Here is a 23,868-nt window from a genome sequence, read left to right on the forward strand (position 1 = left end):
AAAACTGAGACACCGCGAACTTCAAGGGCGTAATTCTGATTGAGAGCCAACATAGCGTTTTATGTTTTTATAAATTAATTATTAAAGTAGAAGAAAGCGAATCCCGACCAAATACTTATTACACACTGCACTGCTAAGAGGTGGCTGCGTCCGCAATACGAGCGGTAGTCAAATTCAAGCAGCCAAAACGACACCGTCGATAATAGTCTTTTTTGTCTTCGCAGCTGGAAAAAGAAAGACAATACTAAAGTTGTCTTAGCCTCTTCTACTTAATTCTGAGTTTATTTTGACGAGGAAAAGCATATTTTGTTTTCCAAATGACGCAACTATTTCTTACCTGGCGACAGCGATCATTGAGCAAGTTGCCAAACGCAGGTGGCCTACTTTTGGCGCCAAATTAAAAGCCACAACATGTTTTATATTTTGTCACTTTTTACAATCTGATATGGGTGTTGAAATTATTTCGTGAGTATTAACTATGGTTTCCAGTGAGAAAAGTGGAACGACTTCAATACCTTTCCTGTTTACCTGCATTTGACGCCAGGACAGTACAGTTTTCCAGCTGCTAAATCCTGATTGGTCAATTGAAATTTCAGACGTACCTGAGTAGGCAAGAGGAGCGATCGTATTGGTTGATTTTTGCTGAACTAACTTAGTTGTGTAATTACAACTGTCAAAGATGTAATGTATATTTTATTCCCGACGGAAACAGGATATAACATAAGGAAAGGCCGCGTGAAAACACCGTCCTTTATGAGGCTCTATTTATTTTCCTCTCTCAAACTTTACATTTGGGAATTAATTGTTGAGGTTTGTTTGCAATACTAAATTAAAATAGTTTAATTCGATTTTATCGCTCGATAAATTTCCTCGAATAGAATTGCAGCAATACACAGCAAATTGAAATAAAAAGGAAAATACAAAGATTTAAGCCCGACCAAATTTCAGATATTAAAGAAACGATTGATTACGTGACATTATTATTCAAATGATGCTTGTTTAGGAAATTTGTTGTCTCAAGAGTAAATCAAACGTGCTTTTTTTTAAGAGAACAGTGTCAGTCACCAGCAGGCTCAGAGTTGTCAGCCAAAGTTTCAAGATACAACAGTTGACTTATTTCCTTTTTTATGGATAAATCAACAGCCTTCATGCGACAAATGCACTAAAAATCATTTGACTTAGCTTGGCGTTCAAATGCTGAGCGGATTTATTAATCTCTTTCAATCTTTTCAGGTAAGATAAGTGCCTGTTAGCTCGATGGAATCATGTGAATTTTAGCTTAAACAACCACTAAGTCTGTCTATGTTATTAACGGTCTTCCAAAGTATATAGATTTACCAAGCATTGTGTTCATTTTATGGAAGAACAGTGTTATTTATTAGTAAGAATTTCTAGCCATTTGTTATGTGGGTATAGCTGATCTACACGTATGATGTGTGTGCTGGTTTCATTTGTGATTGTCTGTTGTTGTTTGAGATAACACTGGAAACAAAGTAATGGCTTTCGTAATTAAACTGAGCAACCACCGTGGACACAGGCTTATGTCATAAAACAGATTATTCCAATTAGCCATTATATTTTACTGTTTTAAATAAAAACCTTTATTATTCATCTAGAGCTAGTTATTCACTCAAATACACGATTCGACGCTTCCATTTCGCAAGAATCTTGGTATTTCAAAAACGAGTGAGATGAAATGTAAGGGGGTTTTACCCTTTATGTTGCTTAAGGTTCATTTTAGAATGCAATGTCAAAACTTTGTCAACATGACGACATGCAATACTAAAGAAACTCTACAGTAGTAAGTGAATGTCTTATGTCTCGAACAAACTGACAGGAAAATACACGAAAATCAAGCTCAACAATGGGATTTGGATATCAGACATTATAGGAGAGGACAGGCTTCATTTCCGGCGGTGCACGGAACTTTTGGAGAAACGTAAACCAAGGTAATGCAGATGCAATTAACGCTGTGCAGATTTCTATGCGCTTGCGTTAACGTATTTGGTGTTCACCTCATTCTGTTAGCCAATCAGTGTTGAGTTTAAATATGCATTTTTTTATCTTCTGTGAGTCAGGATGGCCTCTTGTGCGTTTACTGGAATAAAAGTTTATCCTTGTAAAAAGAATAGGTTTACCTTTTCATTTAGCCTAGGCAATTTTTCATTTGCGACCCTTACCTGCCTAAAATCCCACGTCGAGGGGCAATTAATCTTAAACTAAAAGCGAAACAAAATTCAAATTTAAAAACGTTATATTTGTTGAGTGGATAGACATATTTGAAACAAGTTTTTTCATTTTGAGGTCCTTGTTGAAATTCTTCAATATTATATCGCCTGGTACCAAATTTGTGACGTCGCGTTCCTGTGAAAAATGCCAAAATTTTAAAACCTAAAAACTTAGTATTTAAGAGAATAGCATTCTCTATATTGTGGCAAATGTTCGGGATCAGATAACTGAAATAGAAATTAAGTGGACACGTTAGTGAAGTGCATCTTTTTGGGCACAAAGAACATGAAAGTCATTTGTGTCTACCGTGTCTCGAAAACATTCAAACCTAGCTATAGACTGTTTTGACTTTCGTGGCCAGTACACTCCCCTTCCCACTTACATTTTATTTCCTTTCATGACAAGAACAATACAGCATTGAAATATAATCTTTATAAAACCGAAAATCTCGCAAAGAGAGAATTTTAAACTCCTTCCTCGTGTATCCAGATATTTTAAAAACGGAGATTTTTGTCTCCGTTTTAGCCTTCTGTCCACGCTTAAGCAGTGCTTTCAGGCACCAGAAACAGAAAGAGTTTCGAAAACGGTTCCCAAAAGGGAGGTTTTCTTTTTAAAAGCCGGCTCATTGTTTGGGTGTGCACGGACGACAATGGAGCTTGTCGAATGCGATGTTGTCATAGATCGTGTCCAGTCTTTCCCGGTCTGCGTTCTTCCCAGTGAAAAATCAAGATGGCGGACAGACATCTTATGTCGTTCCTACTTGGGGTTCTTTCAAGCGTAGGCCGATTTCCAGTCGACATTTCACAGCGGTTTTTTCAACTTAATGCTCAAATGCAACTTTCGATTGAAGTTCTACTTCGTCATCTGTTCAAGTGAATGAGTCAGCCTTGCTTTTGGTCGAGGAATTCCTGGGTGTTTTAGCCGATTTCGACATATTGTAAGAGTTTTGAACAAGAGTAAACAGTGGAGTTTACACCTTACTAAATTGGTTCCAATAGAGTCCTAAAGTGATGACGTCGCAAAAATAATATTTTTGAAAATATGGGATATGATGTCATATTCTTATAGAGGATCCTAAAAGATGCCCTCATCCCAAAAATTAGCTCTGAATTGGAATTCCCGATAGAGATATAAGGGATCAAAGTTTGATAGCATCCCATACAAACCCTTCAAAATTTGTTTCGATTCCTTCAGTTTAGAACTGACTCAAAATTAGAGAGATTTATATGGGGCAGTACCAAATTTTCATCCTTTATATTTCGGCTGGGAATTACAATTAAGAGGTAATTTTTGGCAAGGACCCTTTTTTAAGGACGCTCTATTCGAAAATGGCGCCAAATCCCATAGTTTCTCAAATTTATTCTTTTGTGACGTCACACTTCAGGACTCTATTGATATATTACTGGCATTGCGCATGCTCTGCAGGGGACGCTATCGTATTTCCAGATACGTTTTGACGGGGCCTTAAACTTTGAAAAACACTAGATTTCCGAAATATACCCACTATCGTTGCCTTGAGAAGACGGTCAGTTGTTTAAATCATAGATTAACGTGTTCCTTGTAAACATTACGAAAAGCCACAAATTTTTATCACAATTGCTCATAGCCTTGGGGGTAAATTGGGTTAAGTATACACAAAAGTTTATAGTCTATTACTCAACAACTGTATCTGGGGTGATCACGACTTTGGAGACAAATTCCGGTATTTGGCTTAAAACCGTAACTGGTGTAAAAGCTTCCAGATGATGTTTTCTTAAACTTTTCATTATTTGATTGAAGTGTAACGACGAACATTTCCACACCTGCTTCCAGTTCCTTTCAATTCAGACAATATTTAAATAAAGTAAGTCAGGTGAATTTGAAATAATCAGTCTTATTTTTAGTTCAAGATAACGTCAACAGGGCTTTTCGGTTTAGTAAGTACCGATAAATTGAATACCTTTTTATCGTCGATATCTATATTTGATTATGCCTCTTTTAGATCTGTAATTTACAAAATTTTTCAGTTTCAATTCAGTTGTGAATTTGTTTCGACACACTAGGTTTAACCAGTAGCTATATAAAAAGACTTGAATTAACTGTTTCAACGGGATACATAATAGTAACGTGAAATAAATGTTGCTTGTAAATGCAGATAAAATGCGTGCCTTCTGCGTACATAACTTATTTATTCCTGTTCAGTGTTATTCCACGTTAATTTAAATTTGTTGACACCGAGCTTGGGGGACAAAAGATTTATTTTCCCTTCTCAAAGTCATTAACCTGTTAATCTGAAACAGAAACCACTTTGCGATATTACGTTCGGCAGCATTCAGCATTTGAATTCAAATCCTTAGTTCAATTTAAGATAAAGGATTGTTATGTTTTCTATAAAAACGCATAGAATTGTTCCGTATAATTTTCATAAATTAACAATCCATTTCAACTGCTACATGCCATTAAATTAATAATTAGGTTAGTTATCAGTTTTCTTATCATCTCTCCGACAATAAGGTTCAAAGACGAAATTAGATAATCTAATAATATTGCACGCACACGAAAACAGTCTCATTTCCGTCCTAATACACTGTGCAGAATAAAACCTCTTCTTATCAATGGCGCTGTAAGAAATCTTTTCCTTGAGATGGGACCAATTCATTTACTGAGATCACCTGGTGTCGGGAAGTGTCCTTGAATTTTATTCTCCGGTTGGACTAACACTCACACTAACACTCCTCATGAAAAAAAGTATAGCGCCGGCACAAGGTATATGGTTCCTGGTAATGTAATGGATTTTGTTTGGCCGGGCGCTTGCGATTCAAAGGAGATCGTGGTTGATTGATGAAATAACGCATTCACATTTTCAACCTTTGTTTATCTATATTATGAATAACCGCTTTGGTTGTATAGTGGCAACGATAAGTTTTTAACTACCACGCTTCATGAAAAATTGTACATTGGCCACTAAGTATATTTCAGTAAAGTGCACTTAGTTTACAAAGTTATCTGTAACGGTCCAGATAAAAAGCAGACAGTACCTGATAATTTCTTGATAATGATGCGCGCTGCGACTTTATTTTAATAAAATATCTGACCAGTTGGGACTATATCGACACCTCGGGCACCTCTCGAGTACAGACGAGATTAAAATAGGACTTATCGGACTCCTTGGGCTTAGTATGTTGCAAGGCGAATCAGTTATTGAACAGAAAATGCGTTTTATTCCACATATTTATTTGAAACAGGAATACTGGTCGTCACACGCTTCAGAAAGTCGTCGGTTTCTACCCTGTGTTGACCGAGAAAAAATAGCGAAAATTTATTTCCGTTTCATTTTTTTTTTTCGGTAATTTTAACGTGTAAAATAATAATATAGGTTGAATTTTTGGTTAGTACCACAGTTATTACGTTTGGATTCGCTGGCCACTTTGTCGGTTATGTTAATATTATCTGTATTGTGTGGAAATAGATTTCAGTCTGTACAAAAGTTTTTTTCTAAGGCATGTTTGGTAGTCGGATATCCGTCAATCACAACTGCTTAGCAAGCAATCTCGAGAGGGTGAACTTTGTGAAATGCTTTTGACAAAAATTCTGATTGATCATTTTCTGTCGGTCAAGAAGACAAACCTTACCCTTATCTACCATCATAATTTTGTTCTAAAAGAAGGTGGCGGACTTTTAAGAGTCAAATTAGCTTTATGCATATTTTTTGACAGATTTACATCAGCTTTTGTGATAAAATAAAACGCATTTTCACTGACGTCTTGGGGGGATAAAAGTATTACTTCAGGCTGTCAATTTTGAGAGTTTACCACAAAGCGTGGTACTCTATCGTACATTTCAGCCGCGCATAACTCTCGTTGCATGTCGTTCTTGTGAATGCGATATCGAAATAACGTTTGACATTCTCAACAAACCAGCATCTTGGCAAAGGCTTCAAATGACTTTTTGTTGGTACGCCAGTTTACATTTGGCATCGTTTTTGTGGAAGGGAAACTGAAACGACATCTTTGAATACGCTACCAAAAATTTCAATTAAATTTTCTACCAAGATCTTTTTCTGTAATAGAGGAAAGAAATAGTTTTTCAGCCTTGCTCAAAGCCACGTGAATCCTCAAAATGATGTGGACCGTATTTCACGAGCACGTATGTACCTGCATGATAATAAAATGATGTACATTTTTTTAATTGAAATTCCATTTAGTGTCGATAATTACTTAACAGAACTTAAGCAGAATCAAAGAATTAAGGTACGTCATTTGTTACGATAGAAACAGGTGTTAATTTTCCTAGATATTTTTAATTTAGGCTTTCCGAACTTGTGTGGTTGTGACAATTAACAATATTTTAGCCTAGCTCGGATTCATCTTGGTTTATTCTATTAATGTGTCATGTGTAAGACACCAAAAAATAATATTAATATTAATATCAATATCAATATTAATATTAATAATTATATCAATATTAATAATGGTAATTGAACTGAGTGGAGTGCAGTTTGGTCTGAAATCATACGAGTGATTTCAAAATCGAACGAGCGCGCAGCGCGAGTTCGATTTGAAATCACAAGTTGCTATTGCAAGTTATTATTGTTTTCATTGCAATTAGGTATTGCTAATGCTGCAAATGGCCAGATAACCAAGAGTAACAAATTAGATGTTTTTCAGTTGTTCGCTATCAATCATGGCTCTCATTCATCTCAACCGAAATTCACATGCAGCAACAATATGGCGATTTTCTTATATACAATTGGAATCATGAAACACTTAGTGTTAAAAATAGTTACACTTGAACTATCACAAAATTATTTTGGGTCAAAATAAAAGCAGATGTCGATTACGAAACCACATTTTACGCAGCAGCAATATTTTTCGTTGGTTTGATTTTTTAACTTTAATTAGTAGAGATAATATATTCTGTAAAGTAACATTATTTTTGACAGGAGTCCAATATAAGCAATGGAAACAATTAAATTTCTTTTGTCTCTTTTAATTGTCAATAAAACTCAATTTCTCCGGCAGTTCGTGGGGTTCGTTCTGTCACGGTAATTTAAACTGATCATGTTAAATCAATAAAGGAAAACGGGGATAAGCTGAATTATGATCGTTATATTGGCTACAATTCTTTGCTGGTCTCTTAAAACTGGATAAAAAGGAAATAAAATCTACAAATTTAGTAGCTCCATTGGAGAGTAGCTAACAGACATTTTTTAATTGTTGACAAAAATGGTGAAAAACTTCCACATATCATGAAACAGCATTTTAAGACTAAATCTTTGAAAACTGATTTCGAAGATGAAGCGTTGAAGGCGAGTTTTCCATAGCAGAAAGGTTTTTGAAAAAAAAGGTCCTTTAAATTTAATTAAATCGTTTTCTTGTAAAAATGTGTTTATGGTCGTAAAGGTGTTAAGTCATATTCCATGTTTGTTCCTAATATATTTTTCAATACCATGCAGACATTAAAACAAAGGATTTTAAAGCTCCCCCGCTGAAACTACCTACTGACGACGGAACAACAAGAAATAAACGAATTTAAAAAAATGCTCTACTACCAGGGCCACTTTCGATTGATTACAATGCAGTAGTTAGACTTAAGAAATTATCTGCTGAATTCAGTGAGTTCGTGTTTAAAAAACTAGGAAAATCATGTAAAAAGGTAGTCCAAAAATTCTTGATTTAATGACATTACCTCATGTCAGCTCGTCAGCCAGACAGAACCCGTTTAGCGGAAGTGTCAGTTAGCATTGTAGGTCAACATGTTTGCCACAACATTCAAACTTGACGTTTCTTTTACAGAGACCGAACTGCAGTTAAACTGCAATATATTGGATTGTGTCCAGTGTAGACTGCACCGGACATTGGGTCGTTGGCGATGGCTTGGCAGCCCTACAGGCGAACCTGCAGCCCATTTTTGCTGATTCTATGGATTTTCACCCTCTTCAATAATGTGAAAGGAGGTCCAAGCGATTCAATTGTCACGAAGGCTCGATGTTACGCAAACTGCCTGACTGAGGTAAACTTGCCTTTCAATATACTTTCTCAAGAAGTCGTAACGTACTCTTACTAACTTATAGGTCTAAATCATTCTAATCAAGCAACAAACATTTCGTGAATATTCAAGTTTCAGATGGAGAATTTTCTAAAGCTTCTTAAAAGTTCTTAATTGTTTTTAATTTATAGGCGACTTTCGAAAGGTCCCATATTATTGATACCTCTGATAAATGAATGCTACAGATTACAGACTACCGTATGATCTCAAGTCTTTTCAAAGTCGCGCAACAAAAACTAAATCATAAGGATATACAACAACCATGTTTGAGCTAGCAAACCAAGTCTTATTTCCTCAGCAGGTTTTCACCCGGCTAAATAATCAAATAAGCCGGGCAAATATGCGGTATCCGCAACATATGACGTATACAGGCAGAATAACACCCGGGAACATATTTTCTTCCCTTGACGAACTAAACGTTTATGAATTAAGTCCTCTGAGTTGTAATGAAAATGGATTTGATGTTACCATTTCAGTTAAAACTTAATCATTCTAGAATTTGGCTGAAACGTTTATGATTAATATTGGTATTGTGCTTTTAAAGATTAGTATTGGCTGATGAAATTCACAGTGACCACGAATTTGCAATATCTTTTTTTTTCTTTCCGCTAAAACATGAGTCCAAGCTACAACAGGTCTCGTTTATTTCTGCCGGAAAAAAAGTCCTTGTTTTAATTTTTCTTTAGGTGTCAAATTAACGATAATTACTTACGCTTATTGAAAGCCGGATTAAAGTGCCACTAGCCCCCCAAATTTTTTTTCCTTTAATAAAATCTACTAGTTTCCCTGATTACTTACTTATTTTGGCGAACCCGAGATCGAAGAAATTCTCAACGGCTCCCCAGCTTTAGCTTCGCACAGATTAGCCCACTTCTTTGGTCTTTTTCTATTCTACGCATCCTGTATTGCTACAGCCTCCAACAACTTATCTTCCTTGCATGCTGCAATGATTTTGACACACACTATCCCATGTTCGCATACATTCTTCTCAGAAACAAAATATTGTTATTCCCGAAGTGACGTCAAAAGCCAACTCGTCCCATTCTCCGCTCTTCCTCGCTCGTGAACATGGAAATTTACAAACTTTTAAAATTCATAGAAAATTAATGAAAATAACTACAACGATAATTTTTTCGCAGTGGTGATCAGGAGAAAAAGGAAATTTATATTAGCGAAAAAAAAAAAATTAGGGTTAGTGGCAGTTTAAGTATTGTGTTTAACGTGGTGTAATTGCAGTGCTTCATTCTTATAAATCAAGAAGCGGATATCAAGAAATGATTATCACTCAGTACCAGCTAGCAGTTTGCGTACAATTTTTTGGCGTGTACGATCTGAAAAGTCTCATAAAATACGATCTTCTTGTAAAATTAGCTGAATTAAGCATTAATGGCACAAAGTCAGTTTTCATGAATTGGAATACTTTCATGACAAATTTTGAAATGAAATCGTTTATAACTCTCCTACTTTCATTTAAAAAAAATTAATATCTAAGTTCTTTGGGTAGTTTTATTTAAATCATTTATTGGGCTTAACGAATATTTCTATTTTTGGCAAGAATCGCCTCAAGTTACGCCGCTCTATTACAAATACGGTACATTTCGTTTGGACAAGGTGGTTAGCTTCTGCAGCTTGAATAAATAAATGGATTAATAACTAAATTTTAGACACCGATTGCTTAAATACACGAGTTCACGAACGACCAACTGGGTAATTTTCACATGATAATCTACAATAAATGGGTCAAAATGAAATTAAGTTTTAGGATGTCACTTAATGAGTTTGCCACAAAAGTAAACGTTCGGGTTGGTTTCTCGCTTATTGTAACACCTGACATTTGTTAAAAAAATAATTGCAATTTTCGCGAATTCGGAACAATTTTAATTTCGTTTGAGTTATTTTGATGATGGAAATTTCCTTGGGACAAACAGCATACATACATAAAATTACAGCGGAAGTTTATATCCCCTGAATCGTTGTACGTTTTAAACGCAACCAGACTACATTATTTAGAGAAGGGCTATGATTTTGTTATTTGCTAGTTTGAAACATGATAGACTTCATTCATTTAACAAAACGTGTCAGCCAAATGTATAAGGATTTCATACAAAACAGTAAGTTTTGTTGTGATTCATTTCACATTCACCCTTGATTTAGTATATTTAATTATTTCCGCAGCTAAAGAGTTTCTATAGTTACCTTACAGCTTATGCAGTTGGGTAGTACGCACAACGTATATTCCCTCAAAAAGTCATGCACTGGTATTTTCATTTCATGCACATGGTTGAAACTAAGAGCGAATCATCACGAGAACTCGCCCGAGAGGAACAGGTTAAGAATAATGGAAGGAAAGACAAGAGCTAACAAAATTCTAAAGAGTAGTATTTCAACAAACAATGTCTCTAATTAAACATATTTGACTTCGCCACGCAACCTAATACAATTTTTGTTAAATTTAAAGTGAAAGGGGTGATCCTACTCTAGCCATACTGTTCATTTTCTTTTTGGTGAAGAACGTTATACATATACTTGCGTCACCACAGCATCAGCCTTCAGGTTACATTGGCTAAGGGTTGTCTACGAAATGGCGTCATTTTCTCGTTTCTACAAAGCTTCGAAGGAATATTTAGAAATTATATTGGAATACTTAAAGTGCCACTATGATGAAATTCTCGATATCCATTTCTTTACATTTTCGTACAAATTAAGTCTTTCCTAGATATTTTGCCAAATTTCAATTTTCTACGAACATTAAATCTCGTGGTTTTTGGACCTTAATTTCCGAGAATTTACGGCCGCCATTAATTTTCCTTGTTCCAAGTCTTGGTTGAAAATTTGAGAAAATGACGTCATTTTCTCAAAGTTTTTGTTACTCTTTATGCGAATTGCTGTGCTAATTGTTATTATAATTTCAACCCGTGTGGTATTTTTGAGAAAATGACGTCATTTTCTCAAATTCTCAACCAAGACTTGGAACAAGGAAAATTAATGGCGGCCGTAAATTCTCGGAAATAAAGGTCAAAACGACATGAGTTCTAATGTTCGTAATAGATTGAAATTTGGCAAAAAATCTAGGAAAGACCTATTGTGTGCGAAAATGTAAAAAAATGGGTATGGAGAATTTGATCATAGTGGCACTTTAAGTCCCCCAAAACGAATAGAATGTCATTCAGCGTGAAGCGACTTGCAAACCTCAAAATTGCTAGATGAACAGATGAACGCGCGTTTCAAATACTACTCATAGGTTAAGAAATAATTGAAAATCATTGTTTGAAGGAAATTTACTCAGAACTCTACTAGGAGAAATGACAGCTGACAGGTGACAGATGACAGATAATTCGCCTTTCGGTCTCCAGCCTTATCAGCTGTCATCTCATGGAAATCGAAGGCGAATAATCTAATATATAGATTTAGGCCAGCCTGAAAGCGAAGCTCCTGGGCCGGGTTGTTCAGAGTCAAATTAAGCTGACCCCAAAAAGTTTTCTGTATATTGTTTGGCCTTCTGTTTTGAGTTTTAATAATCACTATATACACAAAACAAAGCAGCGAAAACCATTTGTATAGAGGAAAAATATATATCGCGGTTAACTTTTAATCCTGGGTTAGCGTTAACCGGCTTCCGAACAATCCTGCCCTGTTTTCAACAAGTTAACCCGAGATGAGCCCGCGATCCAATCGAAAAACGGCACTTGGTCAGCAGTCAACTTTATAAAACACTCGACCTCGATAAGCTGTAAACTTGAGCCCGCGATATGGTCACGTGATACTGGTCAGCGGATACCGTGTTTTGACAGGTGTCAATTGATCATAACTTGGATGTCCAATATCAAAGAAGTACACTGTAAACCAAGGCTGCATATCTCTGTCAACCTATTATTTGGAGTATGGTCGCCATGTTGCGCGACTCCGTCGTCGTCGTCGCCGTCGCCGTTGCCGTCGTGCGTACGTGCCCACGGGCAATACCGCTAGCCATGATAACCATGAGAAAATCAACTCATGGGTTTCCTTTTCTTTCCTATATGAGTATGGGGCTCCGCTTGGCGGCTCTTCGGGCCGCCGGAGCTCCGCTAAAAACTGCGGGATGAAACTGACTCAGATTGCTTTTGGAATCATTCATCTATCAGCCAGCCTGTTACAAGCCACTGAAGAAGCATTTACGAACAACCAAGTGGCAGCCTTCTGCTTGAAGGCAGCAAAAAGTGGTCTGTATCTGTCAGTTTCAAGTTCATGTACCAAACCCGTATATACCACTAATGCTGTGTTTACACTTGAGCTTTTACCAAGGTAAAAATTTACTAAGGTCAAGTTGCTTAACCTTAGTACATTCGTCCACATGGACAATGGTGGTTCTGTGACAGGTTTTAAAAATAGTTCTGTGACAGTTCACGGCTCGCTTCGCTCGCCGCGAATCATACAGAATTTTTAATATAATAATAATAATAATAATAATAATAATAATAATAATAATTTTTTTTTTAAAAATCAAACTTTATTGAGCACTTTTCCATACAAACTTGAATCTTACATGTATCTGGTAAAAAATTCAGAAATTCTGTTGTTCCTTAAGTTTTCGGTAATTATAATAGTAATAATAATATCAAAATAATAATAATAATAATAATAATTTATTATCATCATCGTCATATCATATATGTCATGATATCATGGTTACTACAACTAAAGCTAATACTACTACTACTACTACTTTTTTTTTTTTTTTTTTTATAAATAAGGTATATACAAGGTAAAAGTAAGTAAAAGAAGAAATAAACTATTAAAACCTATTTCAACAGTGTTTACATAATGGCTCCCTCCTGGGTTTCAACGTCACTATCGGTATATTACAAGGTAAAAGTAAATAAAAGAAATAAACTATTAAAACCTATTTCAACAGTGTTTACTACTACTACTACTACTACTACTACTACTACTACTACTACTACTACTACTAATATTAATAATAATAATGGCATTTCGGGTAGTATATCCACAGGGTGGCTCTTCACCTGCCCGATGCTAACTAAATTTACAATTGTAAAAAGGTTAAAAGATATCAAAAAATGTATATCTATATGTAAACGAGATATCTGTACACAGAATTTGCCAGTATCCATTAGACTCCACACCTACTACTGAGGGCGCGCGTGATGTCGCACACCCATTTGAAAACTTGCCTACGCTAAAAAAAATTAATTGAAGGTTTGCAAGTTTATTGTATTGCGATGGTGGATATTATCAACCCGTCAGTTGAAACATGAACAATCTTTCAGTCGAGGAAGTGACAGTTAAATACATAAACATGCTTTTAGAAAAAGAAGTGGGAGCTAGAAAAATGAACCATCCTTCAGAAGAGGCAGTGGATCAGTTAAAAAGTCTTTTTGATTATATGGATGAACTTAAAGAAAAATTCTCTGTTAGTCTTAAAGAAAATTTTTCGGCGACGCCCAAAGAACAAAGACCTGAAATTGAGAAAAAGATGCTGAACCTTTTGATCAATTCACTTTTTAAAGAAGAAGCGTCAGATCTTACTGATCCGGAATTGAACGTGACTTTAGATAATTCTTTGTGTGATTTTTTTCAGCAGTATCTTCCAAAAATAGTCGATAAATTTTGTAAGCTCTGTTTGAGCGCGAGACCTGAAGAATTGCACTTTGTTTTTCAAGAATTATTTAAAGGTTTGTATTCATGTTGAATAAAGATGGCGCTTGCAAACAACGTACCCACGGAAGAGGATTTTCAAGACCTCCAACAAAATCTACCCGACGTTACAACAAATCAACAAGTCGAACTTGATTATGAACCTGAACTGCAGCAAGAAAAAGAGAAAAATTACTGTTGCGACGCCTGTGGCAAAAGATTTACTCAATCGAACTCGCTTAAAAGGCACAGAAAATATAGTTGTGAAAGTTTGGAAACAGAAAGGCTTCCTAAAGAAAGCTGCCCAGGATGTGGTAAAATGTTGCATAAAACGACGGTTTACAAGCATAAAAAAAATGGCTCTCCGAAAAAAGTTAATTGAAGGTTTGCGTGTTCATTGTATAGCGATGGCAGACATTATCAACCAGTCAGCTGAAAACATGAATAATCTTTCAGAAGAGAAATATAAAACAACTACGGACAAACAGAGTCTTTTTATGCAAGCTGGTATTATTGCAAGTGCGAGGTCAATGAATGAGGGCGAAGAAACGCAGGTCAATGAGTTTGATGAACTCGAATTAATGAAAAATCTTTTGAAAAGCTATAAAGCTTCTAAAGAACATTTAAGAAATTTTGCCGCTCTTGGGACATAGTATCTTGGAGATCAGAAATATTCTAACAGATTTTCAAGAAGTTGTGCCGCCTTTATTACAGCGTATTTGGAAGGGATGAAAGATAATGAAAAACAAGTAGTTTTGGCCTCCGTTGGGGTAGGGGGTTTGATTGAGAAGTTATTAGACGCTATTGCGCTTAGTGCACGTTTAAGATAAAGAAAAAAGCAATTTTAATTGCTTTTTTCTTTATCTTGAATACTTGCAAAGCTTTAAAAAGCTTTGCAAGTATTTAGCAAAATGGGGCGCGGCAGGAATGGTTTTCTCAATGCAAGCCACATGAAAAACAAAAAATTGAAAAAGGCAAGGAAAGAAGAGCCTTACTGGGATTTGGTAAAAATACATAAAGACAAAAGCCGTCAACAGACGGTATATCTGTTGGAAACACCGTTGATTGAATTAATGCAAAGTTTAGAACCACGAGAAACGGTCAAGGCACTTTTGAAATAAGCAGCCAATATTCTCTTATCAAAAAAAATATAAACATGCCTCGAGCAATCAGCTCTAATGGTGTTACTGTCACGTGACGCTGTGTTACAGACCAACAAAGGTGGCAAAACCCTCGTCGTGAGTGCTCGATGGCTGTTGTTGCCTAACCCTGGCTAGGGCTTCTCCCGCCGCTGACAAGGCGGCTGTCATTCCCATTTAACCTCTGGGACAGAGGTTGAAATACCGAGGAATCTGTGAACACCTCCTGTTGCCAGTAGGGCCGGAGCGAGTTCACCCGGGGGTACCGTCTACTGGAAGACATCCCCCACCACTCCTAACAAAGCGCCTGCACGTGCCGTATTAGGAATTACAGGTGGCCACCCTGACATCCAAAAGCACCGCCATTTGCTTCGCTAACAATTGGTTATGCAAATCACATATTTATATTGCTTGGTCAGGCTTTCTGCATACTTGTGGTACTCTTTCTCTGTCATTCGCTGCACATGCGCAGAAAAATGACAAATTAATTTGGACAGACGTAAATGTTGCCGGGTATTAATTAGCTGTTTCAAACAAGGCATCGACGACTTCGCGTGTAATATCACGCACATTTTTTGGCCACTCTGGTGTGAAATATTCGTTCACAAGAAACGCAATCAAGTGTAAACAGACGATCATGTTCTTATAATATGCAAATGACATCGTGTGTTTTTAAATGTTAATTCGAAGTGGCGGGATTGGTTATTTTTTTATCAGTTCGGCTTCAACTTTGCCGCGGATCTCTTTCTCTAGTTTGTCAGCATCGACAATCTTTCCGCTCGACGGTTGTCGAAGCAGATTAGCTCGTACTTGTTCTTTCAGGACGTTGTACTGCTGAAACTCGGAAAGAATGATGTCAAACTCGTGGGCCGACACGGCGTTGTTATTCAAAGCTTTGGATAACAATCTGTTGACTGTGTCACGTTTGGCGACGGCGAGCGGGGTAATCTCTTGATGCTTTTTAATTTTCGCCTCAAGTTTTCTGCTGGCGATTATCAGCCCTGAAGAAACGAGATCGAAACATCCGCCGACGCCACCTAACGGAACTATGGCCGGCAGGCCGACCACAGACAGAGCCGAGTCGAGGCTCGCGCTTGAAAACGCTGCAGAGAGAACACTCGAGCCCGCAGCACTCCAATTAACGAATTTCTTGGCCCGTTTGTATTTTTTCGCAACGAGGCGATAGTGTCTGACTTCTTGGCCCAAAGTGTTGGCCATCTCGTCGATCTTTTGCAAACGGAAATTTTCAGCAGGCGCCGTCAATACGGGATAGAGAGGCTCCTCAGGAGGAGCGGAAGGCAGAACGTTCGCAGACGACATAGTATATATAAAGCTTTAATTAATTTCTAATTCAAATTCCAGAGGCATGCCTTTGAAATCAAAGAGCTCCCCATGTTCATCTTTGACGCTGACGATTATGCTATTTACATGGGCGTCTATGGAGCAGTCACGCAACACCTTTTGCAGGGTAGAATCGTAGCTTACTTTGGCATAAGGCAAGCCTTTTATGTCAAATCTAGCCAAAACATCGGACCTCTTCCCGTTTAAAAAATCTGTGGTTTTGTCGAGCAGATCGCAATGAATGAAATTGGTGCTTGGGCTGTTTAGCTTTTGAAATATGTAATATCGTTTAATGTCACCCCGATGCCAAGCAACCTAGTCAAAGGGTACCTAACTGAAATTTGTTCTGTTGAGACTGTTTCACTTCTTGTTATTTTTAGAACAGAGCTAGGCTTATTCATTTCTACTTCAATTTTTTCATCGTTGTTATGTTTTTTGAAACTTTTTCTCAGCTCTTTTGCAAGGCTCTCAACAGTATAATGACCCTGAGGCAAAGAGGCAAGCACCTTACCAGAATTTTTGAAAGATATTAGCCCCACTCTTTCAAGATTGTGCCAGCTATTGTACAATATGCAAGAGAGGAGTCTGATGAAATGTACCTTCGGGAGTGGTTCCTCAAAGTACACGGTTTCTCCATTATTTTGCGCGACAATCGTAAGCACCACCATAATACTGTACAAATATAACATATTCAAAATGGATAGCGCTGCGTTCAAGGACTTTGAAAAATGGGCGCAAAGGCCCGATACGAAAGCCAAAGAAGCCACGGCCCAGACAAACTCGTGGGCCGAATTCAAAAAACAGGTCCCGAATGCTGATAAAAACCAATTCGTGGCGCAAATCAACATCGATGAAAAGCGCAGCATTACGGCAGAAATGTTCTTCAAGGCAGGGGAAGGTTCTCTCCAAAGCGTGTTTGGGTCAGACAGGCGCTACTGGAGCCAAAAAATGAAATCTGCTCTTGGTTTGGCAAGTACGGCAGGCTTCCCTTATCAATTGTCGCCAATGAAAGCCAAAAACGCGCTAGCCATACCCGCTGAAAATTTTGCAGAGACACCTGCAAGCCTGAAAAAGATTTTCAACCAACCCATTAACATATATGTGACCCCAGACGTCTTCTTCGTGACAAAATTCAGAGAAATCTTTCAACAAACCAAGCTCAGGCATAACAGTGCATCTGAATCAAAGCGGTGGCTTGGTGGACCCCACATGTCATATTGGCCACAGCGGCTCAACTTCGCCGTGTTTTGTGCGACACAAGGCTGAAGAATTTCACGAGAAATCTTTGACAGCGGCCTGGCAATGCCGCCGCAAATAAGGGCTTTTTATAAATTCCACGTGTATTTCACGGTAAGACGCATTTTGTACCAGCTTGGTGGAATTCAGAGCATCAGCGCTTTGCCATGCGACCTAACATTCGACAAATCTAACAACCATTATGAGTGGCTTCATCCAACGGGATCTGCGATGAGTTCAGCATAGATTCATCCAGTGATTTTTGCTTCACACACGGGGCAAACCACGGGCTGGGAAGCATATACTTTTATGTGTCAGGGCACCCAACGAAGACAGAAAACCCGTTCCCAGGATACAATAAATTTAGTGATGAAGGTGGGAAAGCAATCAAAGGAAACCTGATTTCTTTCATCGAGCCGGAGGATGTGCCCCAGTACGACTGGTTCGCCCCCAACACAGCCTCTGGTTTGACGCAGGCAGGTCTGGTGCGCATAAACCAGTCGATCGAAGCGTTCGTGTACTGCATCTTGGGCGCGCAGGTCAACGTGCGCAGCAGTATTCTTGGCCAAGGCGGCCGGGCTAACGAAGCCCAGAGCAAGTTCCTTGTGTTGATGGAAGACGCTATCAGACAGCCCGACCTGGCCCAGAGCGTGCAAAGGTATCAGCTGGCGGTGGATGAAGCGAAGGTCAGGCTCAACCAGGTGGTCTGCCCGGGCGCTTGGCTGATGCCTGCGAGAATGATCATCAACACAGAAAGGACGGTGGGGTACAACAACAAGCTGAAACAGGCCGTTGCTGGGATAAAGCTGGGGGGTAAACAACGGGGTAAACCCGAGGACAAAAAAAGTCGCCCTCAAACTCATGGCAGGCGGCCCTTCAAAAATCAACCCACCCAACAGCCACCCATCTAACCCTATTCACAAAGAAGCCATGGCCGCCCAAACAGGCAAGCCGCAGCCAAAAAAAGAGGAGACCACGGGACAAGAGGAGCCCACGGCACAAGAGGAGCAAAAAACTAGCCAACAGGAAATCAACAAAACAGCTGTGATAATAGGGGGCGTAGGGCTCGTGGCGTTGATCTTAATCGCCTTGCGTTAGGCCCGTTTTTGATATATTTTTCAAAAATAAAGACAACAGCCGCCGAGATCAGAAGCCAGGTGTGCTCGGCGAGATAGCCAACCACCTTCCCGGCCGTTTTGAAAAGAAAGCTCGCGACCTGGCCGATCGATATCAGCCCTGGGAGCAGGGCCCCATGCTTCGTGTCGATTTCTTTTAGGCCGGCCCACAAAGCTTTGCCGGTGGCCTTCAAAGCATTTGTAACCGTGCCGATCAGCCCCGATCGTGATGCCGGCTGCCAAAAAGGTGGCTGTCACAGTGACGCCATATTTTTTGAAAATTTCTTTGATTCTTTCGGCGAGAGAGAGAGCCCTTTCTCGTTCCTCAGTCTGAGTTTGCAAACGCGCGAGATCTTCGTTTCTTTCTGCCACACCAGCATCTGTGGCTTCTCTGGCGGAGAGGGTGGTGTTTTCATCTTGGATGACCGCCCGATCTTCTTCGTTTTGGCGCTGCAGCTCGCTTTCGAGCTCTTTCAGCTCATCAAGTGTTTGGGTTCTGTTGAACCTTTCTTCCAAGGCGTTTCTATGACTTTCTTTCGCTGCAACTCTTCCACTGAGGGTGTCGAGGTCCTTTTGGGCTTTTTCTCTGCTTTTGGATTGTTTTTTAAGAGAGGCTTCTTCTTTTTTTCACATTCGTCAGACGGTTCTTCAAAGCTTTTTGCTGGCTCTTTAAGGCTTCTGGGTCATAGTCTTTCAATCTTTCTTGTAAGATGGCAGTCTGGGCCTCCTTCTCCGCGATCTCGCGTTTCAGTCTGTCGCTCTCTAGCGACTCTTTTTCTTCTTTTGCGATCAAGTTCTACAACAGTTTTAGTTGTTTTCCAGCTTCTATAAGTTTTTCTCTGTCTTCTCTAACGTCCCCTGGGGGGTCTTTATTTATTTGCTCTTCTTGAAGAGCGATATATTCCGTGCGGATTTCCTCGGTTTTTTGCTTATAGGTTCTCACCTCTTGAGCCTGTCTTTCTTCTTCTGATGTTTGCACATTCAAGACCCTTTGAGCTTCTGCCATTCTTCGGGCATCTTCTTGAAGGCTGGCGTTTTCTTCAGCCATGATTGTTTCAAAAGAAGGCCCCAGAGCTTTTAGGATTTCTTTTGGAAGATTAGGGTTCAGCCTTTGATTTCCTGTCGTATTATCCTTTGTAAACAATGGGTAAAATTTTTTGCCAAAGCCAGACTTTTTAACTTGCAAACGTTTTTGGCTGTAAGAAATCTCAAGATCTATCGAGCTTGCCTCAGGAAACAGAGCCTTTCAAACATCCCACGACGTTTGTATTTCAGCTTGCGCTCCCAACAAAGGGGTTTCTTCATAATAAGAAGTGTCAGGCAGGCCGCTCTTCTCGTGTTGCCTCTTTTGCATTTCCAGTTCTTCACCTCCGTGGTAGGGGGTAGACGCCGCGCCCGGCTGAAGGGGTTGTGTTCTGTTCACCTCTTGTTCGTCGTCATCATCATCATCGTGGTCGATCTGGTTGTCAAGGTCAGGGTCATTGTAACAAAATTCGCCGCCGCCTTCCGCCATCGCAATATATTCCATATATGTTCTTTTTAAATTAGAAAATAATCAAGGATTAATATACCATGTCGTCTGCGAACGTTCTGCCTTCCGCTCCTCCTGGTGAAATCCCGGACGTGCTGCTTCCAACATACATGGCGAAATCTTTGGGGCCATGAAAACGAGGTGCTGGTGCCCGGCTCGCTGGCGCTGCGCTTTGACATCGACCTGGAGGGCGGGCACGCCGACAACGTTCTCGTTCGAAACGTTACGCGGGCGCTGGTCGACAAGCTCGTCGTAAAGTTTGCGGGCACCACCCTGCAAGACACGGTGGGGTACGGCATCTACAAAACGTTCGAAGACCTGTTTCTCCCGGTCCAAAAACGCGACAACATGGTGCAGGAGGGGATCCGGAGTGATAAATTGAACAAGATACGCTTAAACGCAGGCGACAGGGCAAGCGACCCTGCTGAAACCAAGCTCAACGAGACCTTCGGAAGCAAATACTACATCATGCTCGACCACCAGATCTTGACCGACCACGACATTTTCTACCCCCAGGCCCTGTACAACGACCTCATTTTCGAAGTGACGCTCGCCCCTGCTTCACAGGTGGTCAGAGGCTCAGACCCCACCAAGCCGAAATACAAGCTGACCAACATCCAGCTCGAGTACGAAATGATACGCAGTAAGTTCCTCGGAGCCGAGGCGCTCAGCGTGTATCAGAACGGCAAAGAATTCGCTTACGACCACGTGATGCGGCACAAAATCGTGAGCTTTAAAAAGGGCGCGGATTCGCGGCTGAACATCAAAGTCGACGCTCAGAAACGGTCCCTGAAAGGGATCCTATTGCTTTTCATGGAGCCGTATGTCGCAGGCGCCCGGGACTCGGAAAAATACATCTTCCCCGACATCACCAAAGTCAGCGTCACCATCAACGGCTCGCCAAACATGCTGTACAACGAAGGCATCGAAAGCTAGGACATGTGGAAAGAGGCCAGCCGCTTCTTTGTGAAAGAAAAAAGCAAAACCGAAAACATGACGCTGCAAAAGTTCTACACCGAAAACCGGTTTGAGATGCTGATCAACCTGTGCTCCATGGCCGACCAAACGCTCTCGAGCATTGCGAAACCGTTCCGTGAAAATGTGGCGGTCATCGTGCTGTTCTACACCCCTTCGGCCAAGACAACGAGGGCGATTTTTGAAGAATACGCGGGAGAGCTTTCGCAAGGTGCCCTCAAGCAGCTGATTGCGAGGCTTAAAGAGAGCAAGTTCTCCCAACTTATTTTCTCTCTTCGCCACCCATACGAGATCGAATTTTCGAATTAAAAAAGGAAAACGTTAACTAAATGGCGGCCATTACCGATGACGATATGAAAGTTATGGAAGAAGTCGCTCAGATGCTCGAAACCGAGCCCTCAAACTCTCCAGGCCCCGCTCTTTCTCAGCCAGACATCCCAGCCCTCTGAGAAGAGCGTGCAATTCTGGTTTCTACAGGCAAAGCAAAGGAAGCTATCGGCGTGCAGCTTACACAAGAGCAGGTTAGCGCTTGGAAGCTAAAGATGTTGAAAAGTACTACAAAAGGTATGAGACTTACGTAGGTGCCAAGATCACTGAAACCTTTGTCAATAGCTTTATCTCGGTTTACACCAGGGGAATTGGTATGTTTTTGCCGATTAAAGACGTTGAAGCTCTGCAGAAAGATCTCAAAAAGAGATTACGTCATCACCAAAGAGTTGTCCACCCTTGTCGGAAGTCTTGCGTTGAAATGTGGGCGGCTTCTCATGGTACTCAACACGGCACTGATCACAACGAAACATGTCGATCTCATTACTGCTAAGGATTGCCAAGCAGTTGCTGAACAAACTGCTGAATAATTAGTAAGCTTTGCCCAGCAATTCCTCAATGAAATATTTTTTTGTTTAATAAAATAATGGCAGATTCAGAAAACACTCAAGTCGAGCCGGCACAGGGTCAAGTTAATTCAAAAATACCAACCACACGGCCTGCGAAAAACCCGAACCGGATGGCTGCAGGCAGAGCCGTCGCTGCAAGAAAAAAGCCGCTGAAGCCGCGGGTCTCGTTCTTCCTAGCAAAAAGCAGCCAGGCGTTCATGAGGTGCCCGTTGATGAGGTGCCAAAGGAAGACACAAAAAAAGTTATCAGTATGACGCAGTGGCTCAGTATAATCAGCATCGCGGTTTCCGTCATTGGCCTCTATTAAAAACGCGAAGATATAAAAAAGTTTTTCAATCGACAGCCTGCTACGCCTCAACCAGCCGTCGAGATGCAAGCCCCTGTTGATACGCAGCTGCCTCGACCGGTGCAAAGAAGAGAGCTCTGGCATATGGATTGATATTTGAAAATAAAAACGATGTACATTATGCGATGTCAGACAATAAGCTCGTTAATACGATAATGGATGCGGTCGTTCTCACCGAAAAAGGTGGTAAAAGAAAACTTTACCTCTGACCCGAGCAGCGGTGTCATGCAATATGCAAAATTTACGGCTGTCCTGTCAGGTAGCATCGCACTCAAACAGTACCTTGAAGACCAAAAAATTCTTCCGTCTTCGGTTTAGAAGAAAGAAATATTGTCATAATACCAATGCCACGTTGTCATTTTTTCCTCAAAGCCCTCTCAACGGTTGCGTTATTATATTTTTCAATGAAGATATCTTATTATACCGCTGATGCCATAAAATTTGTTTGGTTGGATGCTATTGAGGATTCCGATTAGGAGGACTCTGATTTTGAGGATCTCGGTACTGAACACTTTCCATTACCGGACAAATGCCTTACGCCTCCTCCGTACGAACCCCCACCGCCATACGATAATTGAAAAAAACATTTTTACACATATACAATGGCGAGCATTGCGATGATGATTGGGGGCGCGATTCTTAACGCCGCTGCTTTTTCCGGCGGCAACTACCTTGTCAGATATCTGTCTGGCGACAGTGGGAAAGCGGCATTGGCAGAGAAAACACGACACGACAAAGCCCTTGAAGCTTATCAAGCCGCTATGGCCAAATACACGCGCGACCGCACCGTGCTTCTTGATTGGATCGAAACCAACAGAGAAATCAAAGAACAGGCGAAGCAGAACTTCACGAACACCGACTACGCGTTCAAACTCTATAACCAGGCCCACCCAGACAAACAGATCACAATCAAAGAGCCTCGCTTCGCTGACTTTTATCAGCCCAGTGAGTAGCAGAAATAAGGCGAGCTGCTTTTTGTGGACAGCAGCGCGCTCGCTCTCGGCTAAGCGGCTTTCCGTTTTCTTTGAACGTGAAGGTGTAATAAATAAATGGACGCCAAGCTTGCCAAAGTCTACTACAGCCCACAGGGTTACTGGAGAGGCATCGCTGCCATCAAAAAATTAGCGGAAGCTGCGAAAGTCCCTGAAGAAACCGCCAAGCAGTGGCTCATCAAACAAGCCCTCTGGCAAATCTATCTCCCCGCGCCGCGATATGTTCCACGGCCCAAATTCGACGTATCGTCGCCTAACGCGGTCTACCAGGCGGACCTTCTTTTTCTGCCTCATGACAAGCCCCCTCGCGACCGCAAAGTTTACAAATACGCGCTGACTGTTGTCGACGTCGCCAGCTGTTACAAAGAGGCAGAACCTCTGACCTCCAAAGACTGCGGAGGTTGCGA

General features: G+C 40.2%; 1 protein-coding gene across 1 annotated transcript in view; it reads left to right on the forward strand.

Moving 5' to 3' along the window:
- The first annotated feature begins 1,147 nt into the window (after nt 1-1,147).
- LOC145483779 (uncharacterized) overlaps nt 1,148-23,868 on the forward strand; it is an 83,957-nt gene continuing 61,236 nt past the window's right edge. Inside the window, exons 1-3 of the mRNA XM_081462323.1 lie at nt 1,148-1,233; nt 1,838-1,949; nt 8,004-8,220. Coding sequence (XP_081318449.1) covers nt 8,080-8,220 — 141 coding nt within the window. The 5' untranslated portion in view covers nt 1,148-1,233; nt 1,838-1,949; nt 8,004-8,079. The remainder of the gene's footprint in view (nt 1,234-1,837; nt 1,950-8,003; nt 8,221-23,868) is intronic.

Source organism: Orbicella franksi, chromosome 4 (assembly GCF_964199315.1).
Source record: "Orbicella franksi chromosome 4, jaOrbFran1.1, whole genome shotgun sequence".
NCBI lineage: Eukaryota > Metazoa > Cnidaria > Anthozoa > Scleractinia > Merulinidae > Orbicella > Orbicella franksi.